Genomic DNA, 19,117 nt, shown 5'->3' on the forward strand with positions numbered 1-19,117 from the left:
TATTCCTTAAGTAAAGGATAACCTCCCTTTACATAGGTCCAGGCATCTTGGGAAATGCAATTACATAAAGCTGTGTTATTTATATAGTGGCTGGTAAACAGAGGAGCGAGAGATTGTGGGCGATGACATTCATTCTTAGTCACAAATTAAAAGCGAAACATGACAATGACATTTCCACTGTGAGAGAAAAGGTCACCTGGCATTCACAGGCCTTACTTGCAAGGCTGTGTTTGTGTTCTAATGGTCCGTACTTCCTGGGATGTCTTACACCTGATGGAGAAAGTCGAAGTCCACCGTCTACTGAGAAGAAGAAATGATAATTTCTCTAAATGTTTACCCTCGCTAGATCAGTAATTGTCAACCAAGGAATGGAAAGGGGGCATATCGGAATCTCAGAGTGGGGGAGAACAAAGAAACTATACTTATTTTATTTTAAAAATTCATTATCCTAATAAAAACTACAGAGATTCAAGTGTGACATTGTGGGCTGATAGGCATGTGGAGAATATGGAATGAAAAAGCATTCAGACCAAACTGTAGCACAAGGTGGGGCTCAGCAGACGTTGGCCAAAGGCTGTTATTTGTATTCCATGTCTGGTACCATCTGTGCTACAGTTCCTACTGCAAACACACAGTGAGTGTTCTCTATTTTAAGGGAAGTGTAGGTTTTTATTTTAAAGCAAGTTCTGATTTTGAGTCCTTACGATGTGGCAGGAATGAGGTGGTTTTGATGAGTGTAGAAAGATGAAGCAGCCGCAGAGACAGTTCTGCTTGGAAGTTTGGCGGTGAAGGGGAAGATAAGAAAGGCAAAGAAACACTGGGGGTTTTATTCCTTGTTTTCAGATTGGAGAGACTTGAGAATGTTTAAAAGGCAGGTAGGAAGACCCAGTAGAGCCCACGAGGCAGAAGGAGCAGGAGAGACTGGACAATGGATAGAGAGAAAGGTTCGTGGATAGAGTGAGATCTCTGAGGAAATAGGTGGGGATGAGATCCTGAACACACAGGAGGGAAAGAGTCAAACAGGACAGAGAACTGGGGTGGCCGCAGGAAGTTCTAGAGTCCCTGGTAGTTTGCTGAGGACTGCAGGCCATCAAGGCAGTTAGGGGGTGAGTAGGAAACAAGTAAATGAATTTGCCTATTTTTGTGAATATCTGAATGCTGATGCCAAATTTATACAAATTTCTTCAGTTCCATACGGAAGTTTGTGGGTGGGCAAAGTAATAATCAGTTGGCTAACTTTATAAACTATTACCCTGCATGGGGGAGAGGTTAACTTTTTCAAATTTTTCAAAGAACGCTAACTTGCAGTTGAGCTTGTTTTGTTTGAAATCCAGAATTGAAGCCCTGAAGACATTGAATCTGAAATATAAAGGCTCAAATACCAACCTTGTTTGTTCTTTTAAGCATTTATCACAAAAATCCATTTCTAAATTCTTCAAGTTGATATTAAAATGGCCTTTCCTTTTCTCATCTTGATGATGCTCTAAACGACAGAGTTTTGAGATTGGTTTCCAAGAAAAACAACCTTCCAAACTCATCTAGCCCAGCTGCAGGATAAATTCAGGCTAACTTTTCCTTGGGTCGGGGGGAGACCCAAATTTCCTCTGTGAAACACTGGGGGTAACTTCTTCCTTCCTGATATTCAGTCTTTGCCAGAAAAAGCCTGAGGAAGGGTTTAAGCGACACAGCTGTGAGTCAGTTGCATACCATTTAGAAGAGCACGTTAGAGAATTTAGGGATGAAGTGGTTCCCTGTTTATCCCAGAAAACTGATGTGGTGTGCCATTAAATCATTCCCATCAATGTACATTTGCTAACCTGATTTGTCTGCACCTCTGGTTCTGTAAACCAAGCAGCATTTGAAAATGCTGTGATTTGCACACTGTACGAGGCTTATGATGGCAAGCTGGTTGGTACATTCAGGGATCACATTGACACCCCTTAGTACGGTTAAAAAACATGGATTTTTTTAAAAGACCAAAATACATTTGTTTTCAAAAATCGCCATTGCTTTATTTTAGGCATGATGTTTACATGGGATGGGCATGAAATTTTAAAGATTATCAAAGGCGAATAAAGAAGAGTTGAGAAAAACTGCTCTAAAATGGAAAAAAAAAATAGTGCTGCGAATGACGATGCTGGTAGAGGAATAAGGAGTAGCTGTCTGCAGAGGTCCCACCATGTTGCCAGTACCCGACTTAATTCAAATTCGTGGCTTAGTTGGAGGTATAACTTGGTTCTCTGTATTTGGAGATACGAACTTTAAAGAGATAATTAAGGTAAAATGAAGTCAGATGGGTGGGCCCCAATCCAATATGACTGATGTCCTTATAAAAATAGATCACGACGCAGATACACAGAAGACTATGTGAGGACACAGTTAGACGCAGCTGTCTACAAGTCAAGGGGAGAGGAAACGAAACCTGCCGACACCTTGATCTTGAATATCTAACTTCCAGAACTTGGAGGGAATAAATTTGTGGTTTAAGCCACCCAGTTTGTGGTAGTTTGTTATGGTAGCTCTAGCAAACTAATAGTGTGCAAGGGAATATTTTGGCTTCTTTGGGATTGACCGTATTTGGGGAATCTATGCTTTTGGGGGGCATCATGGAAAAAGTTATGGCCACCCCCAAAATGTATAGGTTAGAGGCGATACTGTGTTTCCCTGAAAATAAGACCGGGTCTTATATTAAATTTTGCTCCAAAAGACACATTAGGGCTTATGTTCAGGGGCTGTCATCCTGAAAAATCTTGCTAGGGCTTATTTTCCAGTTAGGTCTTATTTTCGGGGAAACGCGGTAGTGTCAGTAAGGGTAGGGATCTCGAATACATATACTTTAACATAGTTGTGTCGTTGTAGTTTCACCAAAAGTGGAGTGGAAAGTAGGTGTTTTTGTAGATTGGGACAGACCTGTAATTATTTCTGTGAGTACTCACTCAGCTTTCTGTGTATTTCACTAATCAGCTGGCAGCTTGGTCTAAGTGAGGTGTTGGTCTCTAACAACCAGTTTTTACTCACAATGTCACCAGAAGCCCCAGGGTTATATTTATAATGGTCTCAGTAGTTTTACTTCAGGAGTGGAGGATGGGAACTGTCAGGAAAAAAACTGGCCCTGGGTTCCACCAGAAGCTCCCACCAGCTACAAGGAAATGGTAAATCTTGATTTATCCAACAGATAACGTATTGTGTGCTGGTCTCTGCAATGAGTGCTTTATTTCTTAAGGAAAGACTCTGCTACTTAGTGAACAGGGGTTTTCATTAGAATCCTGTAATCTCTAATTTTTATGCCTTTATTTGTGAGAATTGAGAGAAGTTTAAGTGTCATTCGCCGAGCACATAGCTAACAGATAATTCCGTAGCTCTGAAAGCTGTATTTTTTGAAAAAAGAAAAAAAACAAACAAAAAAAAACCATAGAAGCATGATCTGAAAATACGAAGATACTATGCCTGTTCTAGAAAGTCTCAGAGGCTTTGTTCTTGGACCACATGGAGAGATGTTTAAAAACACTAGGTGTCAACGAATCAGGTAATTCTTTAGAATGTTTGTAAGCTAGAACCATGCCGCAAGAAAAAACATACCAGCACTTTACATCTTTATTATGTTCCTTGATGGCATTGTTAGAATTACTTTTACAACTTTGGGCCCTCCAGCAAACATGTTTGTCCATCAAACCAGCCTCCACTAAGTACAATAAAAGGTATGGGGGTGAGAGAATCATTGGGACAATCCTAAACCTTGTTTAAGTTTTCATTCCTGCCTAGTTTTATTTCACTCTCAAGCCTGTATTTATTGTTTTTGTCATAAGGGACAGATATGCAGTGGAAATCTTTAGGTTAAACAAGGCAATCAAAGCAGATAGCTATGATTAACATACCCTTTTACAAAAGAACCACAAAATAAAATCAAAGATAATATGAAACATAAAACATTAATGAGCTACAAAGCTAATTTATTTGGGGGATCAAAACAAACGAAAAGAAAGATTTTTGAAAGTACTTCTGGCAAGACAGCTGAAGAGAAAAAGAGAAAAGGCACAACTGAAAAAAGTAGCCAATTACAAATGACTGTAAGTACCAGTAAGGCAGAGATTTAAAAATATTATAAACAACTTTTTACCGATCAATTTGAAAACTATTATATAAAATAAATTATCTTAATTCATTAATAATCTTCTAAGTAGAAGGAGACAATGAGTAGGGTTATGGAAGATTAAACACAATGTGAACGTGAAGTTTCATTATGCTTGTCTACTTTAACAAATGTTTGAGATTTTCCATAAAAACACAGGCTTAAAATAAAACTAAGGTAAACAAATTTTTGGAGGATGAAGAGAACAAAATAACTATTTTGAAAACAGAGAAATAAAGGGAAAGATTGAAGCATTTCTCTTGTCTTTCCTAGAGACTATACCTCAAAGTAACCACATAGTTGATATGGGGATGTTTCTATTATATAAAAGTAATCCAAATAATACATGCACAAGAAATGATAGCACCTTGCCATTTTGCAATCCCCAAAAGTAATGGATCTAAATGAGCATCAATAGCTACTACCAGTACAAGACACATTATGTAAGTACCCAATGCCGTCTATAAAGTATTTTTGCCAAAAAGAAGAAGAAAAAAAAAAAGAGCAGGGAAGCAGGAAGGAGGTAAGGAAGGAAGCAGCTCCCAATTTACAGAAAATGTGAAGTGGGGAGACATATTAAAGAAATCACTTCATGGGGCATAATCAGTGAAATCCAGACTGTTGGAATTTTTACAGAGTAAATAGCTGTTTCTTCAACAAATAAGTTGCAAGGGGAAAAAGCAATGGAAAGGAAAGCTATATATGAAGAGCCTTTACCAACAATTGCATTGTATGGACTTGAACATACTGAAATGTTTGTAGATGAAATTATATGAGTGGGATTTTTCCCCCCAAACAGTCCAGGGAGTGGGATGAAGAAACAAGATTTGGCCGCTAGTGGCAGTTGGGCATTGGGTACATGGGGGTTCATCACAGTATACTAATTAGTATGTATTTAAGAAACTTAATGACAAGACGTTTTGCTAAACCTTTGTATAATGTCTCCTTTTAAAATGCTAGAGAACTAGGTAGGTCTTTCTGGCTTTTCTTGATGAAAATACGTAAGGGGTCAGACATCAAATAGCCCACCGGATGAGGCTTACAGCTGCAAAAACAAAACTAGTATGTACAGTTGACCTTTCAACAGTGCAGGGACGGGTTAGGGGCATCACCCCCCATGCAGTAAAAAAAGCAGAGTATAGCTTTTGATTCCCCCAAAACTTTACAGTCACCCCTCGGTATCCATGCGGATTGGTTCCAGGACCTCTCACGGATACCAAAATCCGGGATGCTCAAGTCCCTCATATATAAATCTGCATAGATGGTGTAGAACAACGCATAGTCAGCCCTCTGCATCCAGGGATTCCCAACCACATTGAAAAACTGCTTGCAATCCGCAGTTGGTTGAGTCCACAAATCCACGAGTGGACCCACGCAGTTCCAACCTGTGTTGTTCTAGGGTCAACTGTACTAACAGAATCTTTTTTGAATTTAGTTGGCTATGAAACTGTTCAAACATGTACACAGTTTATATTTTTTGTTTTGTCAGGGCAACATTTTTCCTGTAGGTATACGATGGTGAGAGAAATGCAACACGTACATTTGTGGGAGGGTTTCAAGGTGAAACTCAGTCCATGGCGTCTTGAGTACTTGTAACAAGGACTTCTTTACTAGGGAGAATAATCAGCTGACTTAAGCAGCAAGAATGGATTACAGCACCTTGCTCAATTACACAGTTTTCAAAATCCTTTTAAATGAACTATAATGCACAGAGAAATGAACAAATCCGAAATGTACAAGCTCAATGAATTATCAGAAAGTAAACACTCCTGGGTAACTGGTACAAAGGTTAAGAAATGAAACATTAACCATGCATTGGAAACCTCTCTTCAGTCCCTCAATTATCTCCTTCCCAAAGGTAAGCACTATCCTGTTTTTGAACTTGATGTAAATAGAATTATACATTGTGTATTCTTGTGTATGGCTTCCTTTGCTCAACGTCACTTCTGTTGATTCTTCCAGGTAGATTTTACATAGCTTTATTGTGTTCATTTGTATAACTATAAAGTATTCCATTATACATCAATATGATATATTGACGTCTAATAGTGCCTATTGCCCAAAAGTGAACTTTGTCTAACAGTAATATAACTCATACCAGCTTTCTTTGGTTAAAGACACTCTCTTGATCAAAGATTCAGCAGATAATTCCATAACTTTAGGTGTGTTTTACTTAATCTGAGGGCAATTTATTCCAAGAGAACCATTGAGTTTTTCCCGTTACCCTGTCTATAACCTTAGAACATAGGAATAAAAGAAATATACAAATCTTCATGAAACATTAGTATCAACTTTTCCTGGTTAATTATACTTTCTTCATACTAGCAAAAGTGGGGAGCTCTACATCCAAACCCCTTAGTTTATCAATGCAGTAACTCCAACAAAACTGTTATTAAATGTTTTATCAGTTCAGCATAAATTGTTTTGGTAGAAACACAGTGACGAATTTCCATGAGAAGTTGAAATAGGACAACAGAAACAATTGGTGATGTAGGAACAACCACACAAATTATAAACTGAGTGGATTTAACACTTCTATCCCTAACCCAGCACTCCAGGTCAAGTATTGATAAATGTTGTACATTAAAAATTGGGTACAGCTTGCTTGATGGTGTCCTCTTACTTGGTTATTCCTGTAATTGTTCAACTAATGGCATATGTCTCAAACAATCATCGCTCTAAAATGGCTTATTTCTAAAAGTAAGGAGTAGATACTTATTGAAGGGTGTGTGTCCCTACATATTCATAACGAGCTGTAGGACAGCTTTAGCCTATGTATTCTGACTAGAATTGCCTGGAGACTTCCTATCAAAGGCATTTTGGGGGCTCCCTATCAAAGGCAAGAGTTAAAGACTATTTGATTTATGGATTTAGGCTGACATTTCCACTATATTACACATTTCTAAAGTAAGTCAACATGTTCTTAACTCTATCATTCCCAGCACCTAGCTCAATTGATGGTACAATCAGCACTAGGTGAGCTGAATGAATCAATTTTTTAATTCAACAGTGTCATGGGCTGAATTGTGTTCCCTCAAAATTCTTACGTTGAAGTCCTAAACCCCAGAATGTGACTGCACTTTGGGGCTAGGACCTTTAAAGAGGTAATTAAGGTAAAATGAGATCAGTTGGATATGATACAATATGCCTGGTGTCCTTATAAAAAGAGATCAGGACCCAGACACACATAGAGCAAAGACCGTGTGAAGGCACAGGGAGAAGTGGTCATCTATAAGCCAAGGAAAAGAGGCCTCAGAAGAAAACAATTCTGCTGATACCTTGATCTTGGACTTCTAGTCTCTAAAACTGTAAGAAAACAAGTTTGTTATTTAAACTGCCTAGTCTGGACTACTTTGTCAGCCTTAGCAAACTAATACTAGTAACTACATTTTTTAAGTTTTCTCAAATTTACAACTTGAAACTACATCTTTAGTTTACAATCTTCAGAAGTAGGCAGGCATTTTTACCCTTCAGCAGAAACACCCCCACTACTTATGCAATGTCTCTAAACTGGTGTGGGTAAGTATAAACGCCCCGATTCCTGGTACAGACCTTCAAGATTATAACCCTCACAGCACTCAGCGGGACAAAAGCACACCCCTGGGTGCAATGGAGAGTGCTGGGTAATGTCAAGGAGACCTAGTTTCTAGTCCCGACTCTGCACTTAACTGGCATGTGGTCTTGGGCAACTCACCTCCTTCTGTGTCGCTTAACTTTAAAAAGTGGAAATTGAACTAGGTGGTCTCATTTATGCTCAAAACTACAACTCTCAATGATGGCTGAGCCCTTTGCTGTGTAAATAAGCATTTCATGGTGAAGTAAATTCATAAAAACCTCATTTGGTCATAGGGTTATTTTATCTTTTCCTGACAAAAATGCCTCTTATGCTTAAAATAAACAAATTCATCTAGTTGCATTTCTGGAGAGAACAGATTTTACAGGTTAGACAGCAAAGAGCAGTAGTGTTTACCTAATTTTCTATTCCATTAAAAATCGTCTTCCAAAAGATCCCAGAATTAAAAAATTAAAATAAATGACTACTTAGGCTCCTACAATGCAGTAACTCTTTAAAGAACCCAGAAATAAAACACTGTACAAGGAAAAGCAATATATAGGCAGCCGGTAACTGTATTTATCCTTTAATAAAAATGGACACAAACTTGGTTTGAGATCACATCTCCTGTCTCAAAATTTATGGATACTAATCCCATAGGAAAGCCAAAAACTGAACTAAACTGGAAAAAGTGTTCCAACTCCTGCTTGGCATTGCACATGTATCGTGTGAGTGCGTGTGTTGAGAGAAAGAGAGAGAAACTCACGCCAAGTGTGCCAACGTGTACTTGTACTAAAGGAGTACTACAGAAGAAGTTACATTATAGGACTATAAGAAAGGCAGTTTTGCCTCAAAATGAAAATTTTTCCTTAATTTAAAAAGAGGTGGTTTGGGGGTGGCCGGTTAGTTCAGTTGGTAAGAGCGTGCTGCTCTTAACAAGGTTGCTGGTTCGATCCCCACATGGGCCACTGTGAGCTGCGTCCTCCACAACTAGTTTGAGACAACTACTTGACTTAGAGCTGATAGGTCCTGGAAAAACACACGTAAAATAAAAAAAGTTAAAAAAAAAAAGAGGTGGTTTATTCGATGGACACTTGTCTTACTAGGGAGACCACTTCAGGGATGGTGTAGATGCCTGACCACTGTGCCGTACACCTAAAGCTGAAGAACAATGAATGTCAACTATAATTTAATATAGATATAGTCACAGGATGTGGAGTACAGCGTGGGGAATAGATGGTCAATGAACTGTAACAGCTATATACAATGTCAGAGGGGTAGTAGATTGGGGGAGGGGGTTATCACTTTGTGAGGGGTATAAATGTCTATTACATTGTTTTGTACACCTGAAACTAACAAAAAAAAAGGTGGTTAGTAGACTAGAGTTTTTTTCAGTTTTTAAAGTTGTATAAATATATGGTTGTTATTCTTTAACTACAACAAGTTTAGATGGATGGCTATGGAAACATAAAAGAAAATATGACATCATTAGAATTACAGGAAAGACAAGGGGAAACCCAAAGTACAGACAAGAACACAGAAAAATTTTAAGAGAGTACAGATGTCATGACATTTATTAAAAGGCATGCTACAATGCTGTATTTGTTAGGAAAAGAGATTAGCGATATCAAGTAATAGACAGCAAATATACAAACTGAACGAAAATGGAATATACTGTAGTATACAGAAGTTTGAAGTAACCATGCACTACGCATTTAGAAAAGGTTTTTTAATATTTTATCTTCTCTTTGCATTTATAACATAATTCACTTCAACAATCACAGAAGCCTTTTTTTCCAATGCCACAAACTGTGTTACAAATGAAAGCTGGTACTGTTGCTTATCAAAATATACAAGACAATTGATGTTTTATATAAAACCACTTTATATGTTAACTTGTTCCCCAAAACCTTTCTTTTTTTTTTTCCTTTTTTGGCCTGGTTAAAAAAAATGTTACAAATATTTACAGCATCTTCTTCTGTTAGATGAACATTCTTATAAACTGAAAAAGGGAATTTAATGAACAGACCATGTAAAGCATGAGACAATGTCAGAGGCTCCTAGCTGTGCTATTTTTTTTTTCTTAAATACAGTACTGAAAATGCCCATCAAACCCTTGTCATTCTAATCCATTCTGTTCACAGTTAAACTCCCATTTTCTCTTAAGTAGTCTATTCACCAATAGGAAATAGAAAGTAAAGGCCGCTTTGCAGTGGGTCTTCTTTCAGAAAGGAGCTTGAGAAAAAAATGCTTAATAGAGGAGTTAAAACCAGGTGTCAGTCTTTGGTCAGAGCAATGAGGTGACATTTTGATGCAAAACTTTGCTTGGTCAGCAATCTTTATAATTAGTACTTTCTGGATGTGGGATGAATTTTTAAAATATCTGGGTTAATAATGGTAAGGGGGGGGGAAAGGCCAGAGTATGACATCAAAAATAGCTATTTAAATATTTGTTATTACAACTACTACATAGATTCAAGAATTGAAAATAACACAAGAACAAAAATCTGTTTACAGTGCTGAATTAAGCTTGCCATAAGCAGCTTTCAATCATGACTATGATCACCAAGGTCACTGGACCAGACAAATATCCCTGTTCTCTGGAACATATGCCTCAGGTTACAAAAACTAAGGTGACTACCAGAGATCCAGAAGGGCTCTGTTCTTGGACCTGCACAATGCTATAGCGTGTATCATGTGATACAGGCAAAGGCGTAACTGAGACTTCATTTACACAGTTACCATTCTTTGCTCGTATGAATAGTCTGTGGGATAACATTCTTTTAAAACTATATAGTACGTATTTCCTGAAAACCAGAATACTGATTCTACCTTAGTCTCGAACAGGAAGAAAAGGTCAATTACGACTAATGAAGAAGGCACATAAACTTTGGTCCCGTTTTGTTTTCCTCCCTCTATAAAACCCCAAAAACTAATATTTTAGTAATTTTCTATTTTTTAAACCATTAACAATAAGCTGTTAGAGTTTCCTCTGAAAAAAGACTGCAAGTAGTCTTGTAAATAACAACACAGCTCTTTTAAAAGACATCTGGGTTATATTTTCTCTAAAAGAAAAGTTTTGTGCAATCTAAATTGTTTTTCTTTTAGCACAACAGTAGAATATTTTAAGTCTGGCAGTTTTATTCTTGTTAACAACAGATCAAGACAAAGGAAAGGCTAAGAAAAATGCTTTTACGCATAGTCATGCTGTCTTTCGGGTTTAAAAATAGCAGTACACATTAGGTTTTTCTAGGAGATAGGCTAGTAGTTTGGCAAACTTAGGGTTTTTTAAGTGACGCATTGGGGGGAACGCAAATTTTTGAGCTTGTCATCTTTTGTCCAAAAATATTCAGTGGGAACAGAAGAGAAATTACATGACAATATATATACTCAATGTATATAGGAACTTTGCCGCCTAATGACACGGAAGCTTTGGAAAGTCAATATGAAACAACAGAGATATTTATGAGTGTTACTTCTAATCAACTGCAGCAGAACCTGTGATCACCATCCGAGGTGGAGCCAAAGAAGGCACTGCTCCACTCCCATAGGAATTAGGCAGGTAGAAATATGTCTCTAAAACACTGTGAGCTCTGCAACTTTGAACAACAAAGTCAGAAACAAACAAATGATTGCAATATTTAGTCTTAAAGGATTTATGGCATTCTGTAGGTGCTATTGGGTAATTCTGATACTCTCCAATAAGTCATCAATTAAAGATACTGGGTCATTTTTCTATTTGTATCTCACACAAAACACATCTTACGGCTCTGCAAGTTATTTAAATCTCAAAGTAAAACTTTTTGGCATAAATTGCTACTGTTAAACATGTACTGCTATTTTTTTAAAGTCCTGAATATATATACTCTGTGTAAATGTCAAGACACCTCCAAAAGTGATGAGACAATACTCCTTAAAATAAAGTAAATAAACAAAAATAGAATAGCATGACAGCTCAACAGCAATAACATTGCTTAGAAGTTACGTCTAATAAACACAATGCAGAACAAAAATACAAAGATCTAGTTTTTCAACTGCCCTGGTATTTTAAACTCTTTTTACAGAAACTATGCCAACACAAATACTGTAGACCTCTAGAATTCAAACAGCAAATAGCCCAGTATGGACAACATCCATATGCTACAGCTAATTTTAGACACAAATTGATGGTATGAAGCACACTATTTTAAATAAGAATAGCTCACTTTTCCAAATCTTAATTTGATTTTGTCAATAAATTAAAATGTATGTAATGTGCATATGTATGTACAACATTAGAAGAGTGTATGTATATATATACACACTTATCTATACACACACATACACAAATCCCTGAAAAGGATTCAAATGTTCTTTCTCAGATTTAAAGGCCATGCTCTACTTTAAAATTACATTCAACACCATCATGATCTCCTTCCTGCTACACTTACACTGAATGTTGTGAGAATCATGACTTAAAATTACACAGTGATTCTTAACTCAAAGTAAAATGAAATAATCCAATTTAACATGCCACTGAAAATTGTAATAGTGCCTTTATGGAAGGAAAACAGAAGCAAATTTTGGAAAGTTTCTCAAAGAAAAAATTTTTCCTCCTCCTTACTCCGTGTTTTGCTAAGTGAAAAAACAACTTGATAAATGATTATTCCTATCAATTCAGCCAATGCTAACTTGGAAGGTCTCACTGTTGTGTCCTTCTTTCTATCTATTCCACCACTAACTGTTGGGCAGTATTGAGTGAATTCTGCTTTTTAACAACCTATCATATCTTTTATAGTCTCTGATTTCTAGTAGAATTTCTTTTGTAGAAACCTTCCCGTGTTCAAATTAATGGCTGAAATATATGTAGCAAAGAGATTGAGATATTCTTTTAAAAGGTGAATGAGCCACTCTGCGAATCTGAGAAGTGTAAAAGGGGTGGACAAAAATGTTCCTTTTGACAAACTCTTCTTTTAAAAAAATGTGATCAAGCATTAAGGGAATAATTAACAAAAGCACAGTTTCTCATTAAAAAGAAACAATTTTACATTATACAATCACTGAAGCAACATTAACATGTACTCTTACATTCAACCAAAATGAGAGTGACAGAGTATGAGAAGCCCACCTTCTCATATTCCATATATGTGGGCGCTAAGTAATGAAGTTACATTAACAGGATAGCAAGTTCTCAAAAAACACAAGTAATCCTGAGACAAATTCTAATGGATGATAAAGATTACACAAGATCCAGAAACTAAGATTGCATTTCATAGCCCCAAATTGGTTGCTATACCTGGCAATGACCGCTGTTGGTCACAATGTAAAGAGGCCTACAGGTGTGCACTGAGTTATTCCCCAAACCATTTACCTTTCCCCACCCAATCTCTGCACCAAAGCACCATAAATTTGAATAAAAACTATCTTATTGAAAACCACTTAAAATTGCAATGAAAAAAACTTTAAAATCCTTACCAAAACAGGGCAAGAAAAAACAAATCCTCACCAAGCCCACAATATATCTTTCCAAGATACTTAGATAAAACTCTAACCTATCATATCATAAGCACATAATAAGGCACATAATAAGAAATTAAGTAAATACACAGTAATTCTGAATAAGTATTACAGATTATAGTGGTACAAAAAACCCTTGAGATTAATTTTTTTCTAAAAGAAGACCATACCAAAAATAACTTTAAAAAATCTGTCAAACCATGATAGACCTGAATATTTTCCTTAAGACTGTAAACTTTTTTCTGAAAACAATTGTAAAAAATTAGTTTATAAGTACAATTATTTTTTTAATTTTCCAAGATTATTTTACTCAGCAAATAATTGTCATTTTGAAATTTAAAACATGATCTTTCCTAATAAAATTATTAATTATTCTGACACCTTAATAGATCCCGGTTGTATTCCACTTAATTTCCTTGGGGTCAGTTGAGACACTTAATTTCTCCAAATAGTCTTAAAAAGTTAAAGATATGCAATATTCAAAGGAGTGTCTTACAGTGAAGAAAAAGAAACCATTGAAAGAAAATATGCAGGTTTATAAATCTGCTTCTAATATAACCCAATTTGTTTATGTAAAATAGCTATCAATATATGCCAAATAATTGATATAATTTATAAGTGAACATAATTTCCTATGGGGGGGGGGTCGAATCAAAGTTTTGAATCATAAAGTTAAAAACTTAGTTGTAAGGAATTTAAATTACTTACATCAAGTAATTTAAAAAGTCTGTATGTTTAAATTTTTTAAAGTACAAAGGAGTTTAGAAATGTATAAGGCTGATCTGTACCCAAACTAAAAGTCTGTACTCTTGAAATCCAATTCAATATGGCGAATTAAATTAATGAAAACAATTTTTCCTGATTTTTTTTTCCTGAAGATTATTTTCATAGAAACTATGGTAAAAAGAAAAAACAAACCTTTGATCACATATTGGCGGGGTGGGGGTGGGTGGGGGGGGAGAGAACATCTCTTAATTTTTTTGAATATTCTTGAATATCAAACTCAGAAAGAATTATTTTTGTAAGAGGCAGAATTGGTCTTGAGCTGCTTCAGTCTATGTCTGAACATTTTACTGAAATTATGGTCCAGTCTCAGCAGAAAAATTCACAGAAAGCTCAGATTGTAGATTTTGAGAAGGAAACTCTGAGGTGGTGATTTTCTCCAAGGTCATGGTTATGAAGCTCAATGAGGGCCTGGATTGCTTCTTCCACAGATCCCAACTGAATAAGGGCCATTTTGCGATCTTTCCTGAAAATGGTATAAGAAATATAAAAAGTGTACAGAATTAATTGTGCCTATAAACCTCCTCCCCAACCCTAGAAGACTTCATCGAACTATCTTAAAAATTTGCACACCATATTAAATAAAGCTAATGTATTTCTTGAAAGCAGGGACTTACTGAAAGAATTTAAAAGCCTTCACTGAACATCCAGCTTCTGTGAAAAGGTTCTTCAGATCATCCATTGTAACAGAAGGGCTGTGAAAACATCACAGAGAGAGTCAACCAACAACCCTAATGAAGCAAGGATGACCTTGCAATCATCAAATCTCTAGAGTATCTGACATTTCAAAGAAAATAAAGCCATGCATGAACACATGATTTGGAACTGCCCTGGAAGAGGTTCGAGGCTGACACACACATGTCCTCAAACAATGGAATTTTACCTCAAATCTTTTGCAAAAGATGTGGGCAGGTATATAAAGAGCAGGAAAATGTAGGTAAAGAAGGTAACGACAGGAGCCTGCCTCAGTTATGCAGCAGTAGCTAATATAGTGGTCTATCACACGAGAGTCAACTGACTAAAAGTAGATTCTTTCTTATCTCACAACTGCCAGCAAGGACGGTACAGAAGAACATTAATTAGCTCTGCAGGGAGACAGCTCAGCCTTCATTCTATTTTTCATTCATTTGGTATGAAAGTTTAAGTAAGTTACTTAACCTGAGCCTCTCAGTTTCATTGATAAAATGAAACTCATGACCTTACTTCAAACGTTATTATGAATACACTGACAGGCACAAAAAGCAGAATACAGTAGTCCCCCCTTATCCGCAGGTTCGCTTTCTGAGACTTCAGCTATAGGTGGTTTGAAAATATTGAATGGAAAATTCCAGAAATAAACAATTTGTAAGTTTTAAATTGAACGCCCTTCTAAGTAGTGTGATAAAATTTCCTGCCATCCTGCTCCATCGCTCCTGGAACATGGATCACCCCTTTACCCAGAGTATCCACACTGTATACGCTACCAGCCTATTGCCATTAGTAACCTTTCTCAGCGTTCAGATCACTGCCGCAGTATCGCAGTGCTTGCGCTCAAGTCTCCCTTATCTTACTGAATAAGGGCCCCAAAGTACAAGAGGAATGATGCTGGCAATTTAGATATGCCAAAGAGAAGCCGTCAAGTGCTTCTTTTAAGTGAAAAGGTAAAAATTCTTGACTTAAGAGAGACCACATTCACATAACTTTTATTACAGTGTATCATTATAATTATACTATTTTTATTGTTATTGTTGTTAATCTCTTACTGTGCCAATTTTTAAATTAAACTTTATCAAGGTATTATGTATGCATAGGAAAAACATACGATACATAGAGTTCGGTATTATCCATGGTTTCAGGCATTCACTGGGGGCCTTAAAACATATCCCCCGTGGATAAAGGGGGACTATTGTAGAGGTTATCAGGGACTGGTGGTTGGAGGGAAATGGGGTTATTGTTTAATGGGTACAGAGTTCCGGTTTGGGATGATGACAAAGATCTACAGATGGATAAAGGTGATGGCTGCATAATATGGATATACTTAACGTGCATGTACACTGAACTGCACACTCAAAAATGGCTACGATGATAAATTTTATGCTGTGTATATTTTATCACAATTTAAAAAAAAGATTAATAGGGAGATTTAATGAGGTAATACATGTAAAACACCATCACAGTGCCAGAACTCCGTAGATGGCTCAAAAAATATTAATGCCCCTTTCTCTTCTACCTGCATGTCCTGTGTATGCTGCAACTGAGACCAGCTCCTGGATAATGTATTGTATTTAAGAAGGTAACAATGACAGGAGCCTGCCTCAGTTACCTAAATATGTTGCCCCTCTACCTGACTCTGTAGTGATGAGCTGCTAAATTTCTAGATCCACATAATCTAGATTTTTCTTAAGTGGCTTTTCTAGTTTCCTGGCTGGCATGAGGTTTGAGCCACTGTCCAATTCAGATTTAAGGTTTCTCCATGTAGCCTAACTGGGGACTAGCTGGGACCGAGTATTCAACACTGTTTTGAGTAATTATTTTCTATACCTATTCATCTCCATCTCTCATTCTCAATAGTGTTCCAGCACTTTACCATTCTCCATTCCCTCAGTCTTTAAATTTCCATACACATGTGCACGTACAACCATACCCCACAGCTTTTACCTCTCCCTTCCCAAAGCTTATCCTGCTTCATGTATTAGATTAAGTTATACAAAATTGCCATCTTTGTAGGTCAAGGATTTCAAGAATTAGAACAGGGATTGCCAGATGTTATCTATCAAGGTCCACACAGTAAATATTTTAGGTTTGAAGACCATACAGTTTCTGTTGCAACTCTTCAGCTTTACTGTTTTAGCCATAGATAATAATACATAAATGAATGAGTATAGTTATACTCCATGAAATTTTATTTATGGGTTGTGAAATTTGAAATTTAGTATAATTTTCTCAAACCAAAAAAAATTTTTCTTTTGCTTTTCCCCCAACTATTTGAAAATATGAAAATCAATCTTAGTTCATAGGCCATACAAAAACAAATGGTTTTGGCCCATGGGCTGTAGTCTGTTGATCCCGGAGTGTGAAGATGGCTAAAGAACAAGTCTGTTACAACAATGGTTAATACACAGTGGCTACAAAAAAAAACAAAACTCATTTTTAACTATTAAATAAATAACTTATATAGGGCTTTGAAGCTTATAGATAAAAAATAAAGAATTCTTTTTTTATCAAATTCTTAGATACATAAATTATTTGATTTTGCTATGTTGGTTACTTATCTTTACTTCTATACAAAGGGATGAACAAGTATGTGCCAATGGAATATTTCTGCATAAATTTATTTTTATGCCCTTTTATAACTGAACACTAGCTGCTAATTCTCTATTTGGAAAAATTTTTTTAAAAAACTGTTATCTTTTACTTTTGCAGTGTATGACTGGAGATATAACCTTAAGACATAATGGCAAATGAATCATCTCACAAGAAATTAGTTAATAATAAGACAACTGCTTTAGAATAATTTCAGAGTTTTTGCCTCTCCTAAAACATATACTGTAGGTTATTAATTATCTAAATTAATAATATCTAATGAATAATATCTAATTAGGTACATACGGGATGTTGGAAAGATGCAGAGTGGCTGACGGTGGAAAAATATTCTGGAAGTTTTTAGAGCCAGGCTTTTTAAAGCGATGCAAAGGACTGTTACTAAAATCCTTAGTCAGACCTTGGTCTTCTTGTCCCTCTCGAGGAAGCTGAACTGTCTGATGTTTGGACAGTGTAGCACGAAGCACTTTTCCATAAAGTCTCTGACCGCTCAGATGGTTCATTGCTGGTGCATAGGAAGAAAACGAGAAGTTTGGGAATTAAGACAGAGTCTCTCTAAAATGTGTCTAAATTATAAATTCTTTTATTTAGTCATTTAAAATTATATTGTCAGTTTGAGGGTTCAAATGGTTTTAAATTAAAAAACTCTTATATGTAGAAATGTATTAAATGATTTATTTTACCATAATGAAAGAAAAATAATCAAACAAAAAATAACTGTCTTCCTAGCATAGTGCCAGGAAGTTCCAGAGTCCCTGGAACATAAGTGCTCAGAAAATGATTACTGAATAAATTAGTTTAATCTCAGGCAAAGTATTTTTTATAAAGTATCTCAGTAGAAGTATTTTAATAGCCACTATAACAATGAACAGTGTGGTCATGGAATGACACTTTGGACCGTCATTATGAAGTTTGCCTAAACTTTTATGCCATGCAATGGTTCTAGAAAACTTAATTTGGAAGGAAAACAAACAAGTAAACAAACAAACAAGGTAAAAGAGAGTAAGTGATGTTTATTAGTTTAAACTTAAAAGAAAAACCATACAGTCAAAGCTCTAAATATCAATATGTTCAAGTAGATAATGAACTTCAGACTTCAAAGAGTAATAAATATGTTTAATCTTAAAATACAAGAGGTCCAAATAATAAAGATGTTAGCATAAAGAGGCACTCTTCAGTAAAAGTATATTCCTACTAGTTGTAAGTTTGTTTACTTTATAGGAAGATTCCTGTATAAAAGGGAGAGGTTATCATTATTAGTCATTAGTACCTAGCTGAGCTTGATTTGCATCTGCCATCTGAACCAAAGCATTCTCTTTCTTATTAAACATAATCTTCACTCGATGTACATCACCATATACTCCTAATTAAAAAGACAAAACAAAACAATTTTTAATGTCCAACTATGTAATATTTAATTAATTTTACTAATACACTTAAAGGCTTCTTTTCTCAGATTACATATATTCCCTGGGCATTTCATACATATGCTCCCAAATATGTAACTCTTCTATGTTCCAAATCTTTTCCCCTTCCCACTTACAGTGACCACAGACTTCTGATAAGTGTTACTATCATACATACTCCAGACACCTGGATTCATGTTTGGACTTCCTTTCCTTAAACTCATATATCCAATCAATCACTGGCACCCATTGATTCTATGGCCTAAGTATCTCTCACATTTGTCCACTTCTTCCCATCCTCATTACTATCAAAGCTATCAACATCGTTTAACATCTATCTGGACTATTGTAACAGCCTCCTGCTGAGCTCATTACATCCAATTTTTCTCCACTAGTGTTCCTCACAGTGGGCACCACATCCCAAAGGAGAGGCAAAATGGTTCACTGGAG

At 36.1% G+C, this 19,117-nt stretch overlaps 1 protein-coding gene across 7 annotated transcripts in view; it reads right to left on the minus strand.

Annotated features, from left to right (window-relative positions):
* Positions 1–9,227: 9,227 nt before the first annotated feature.
* Positions 9,228–19,117, minus strand: part of PTBP3 (polypyrimidine tract binding protein 3) — a 99,680-nt gene continuing 89,790 nt past the window's right edge. For all 7 annotated transcript variants that reach the window (XM_074330839.1, XM_019749549.2, XM_074330840.1 and 4 more), the window contains 4 exons: positions 18,532–18,624; positions 17,550–17,766; positions 14,579–14,656; positions 9,228–14,427 (listed from right to left, as the gene is read on the minus strand). In XM_074330839.1, the coding sequence (XP_074186940.1) occupies positions 14,295–14,427; positions 14,579–14,656; positions 17,550–17,766; positions 18,532–18,624 (521 nt within the window). In that variant the 3' untranslated portion in view covers positions 9,228–14,294. The remainder of the gene's footprint in view (positions 14,428–14,578; positions 14,657–17,549; positions 17,767–18,531; positions 18,625–19,117) is intronic.

The sequence above is a fragment of the Rhinolophus sinicus genome, linkage group LG04, assembly GCF_036562045.2.
Source record: "Rhinolophus sinicus isolate RSC01 linkage group LG04, ASM3656204v1, whole genome shotgun sequence".
Lineage (NCBI taxonomy): Eukaryota > Metazoa > Chordata > Mammalia > Chiroptera > Rhinolophidae > Rhinolophus > Rhinolophus sinicus.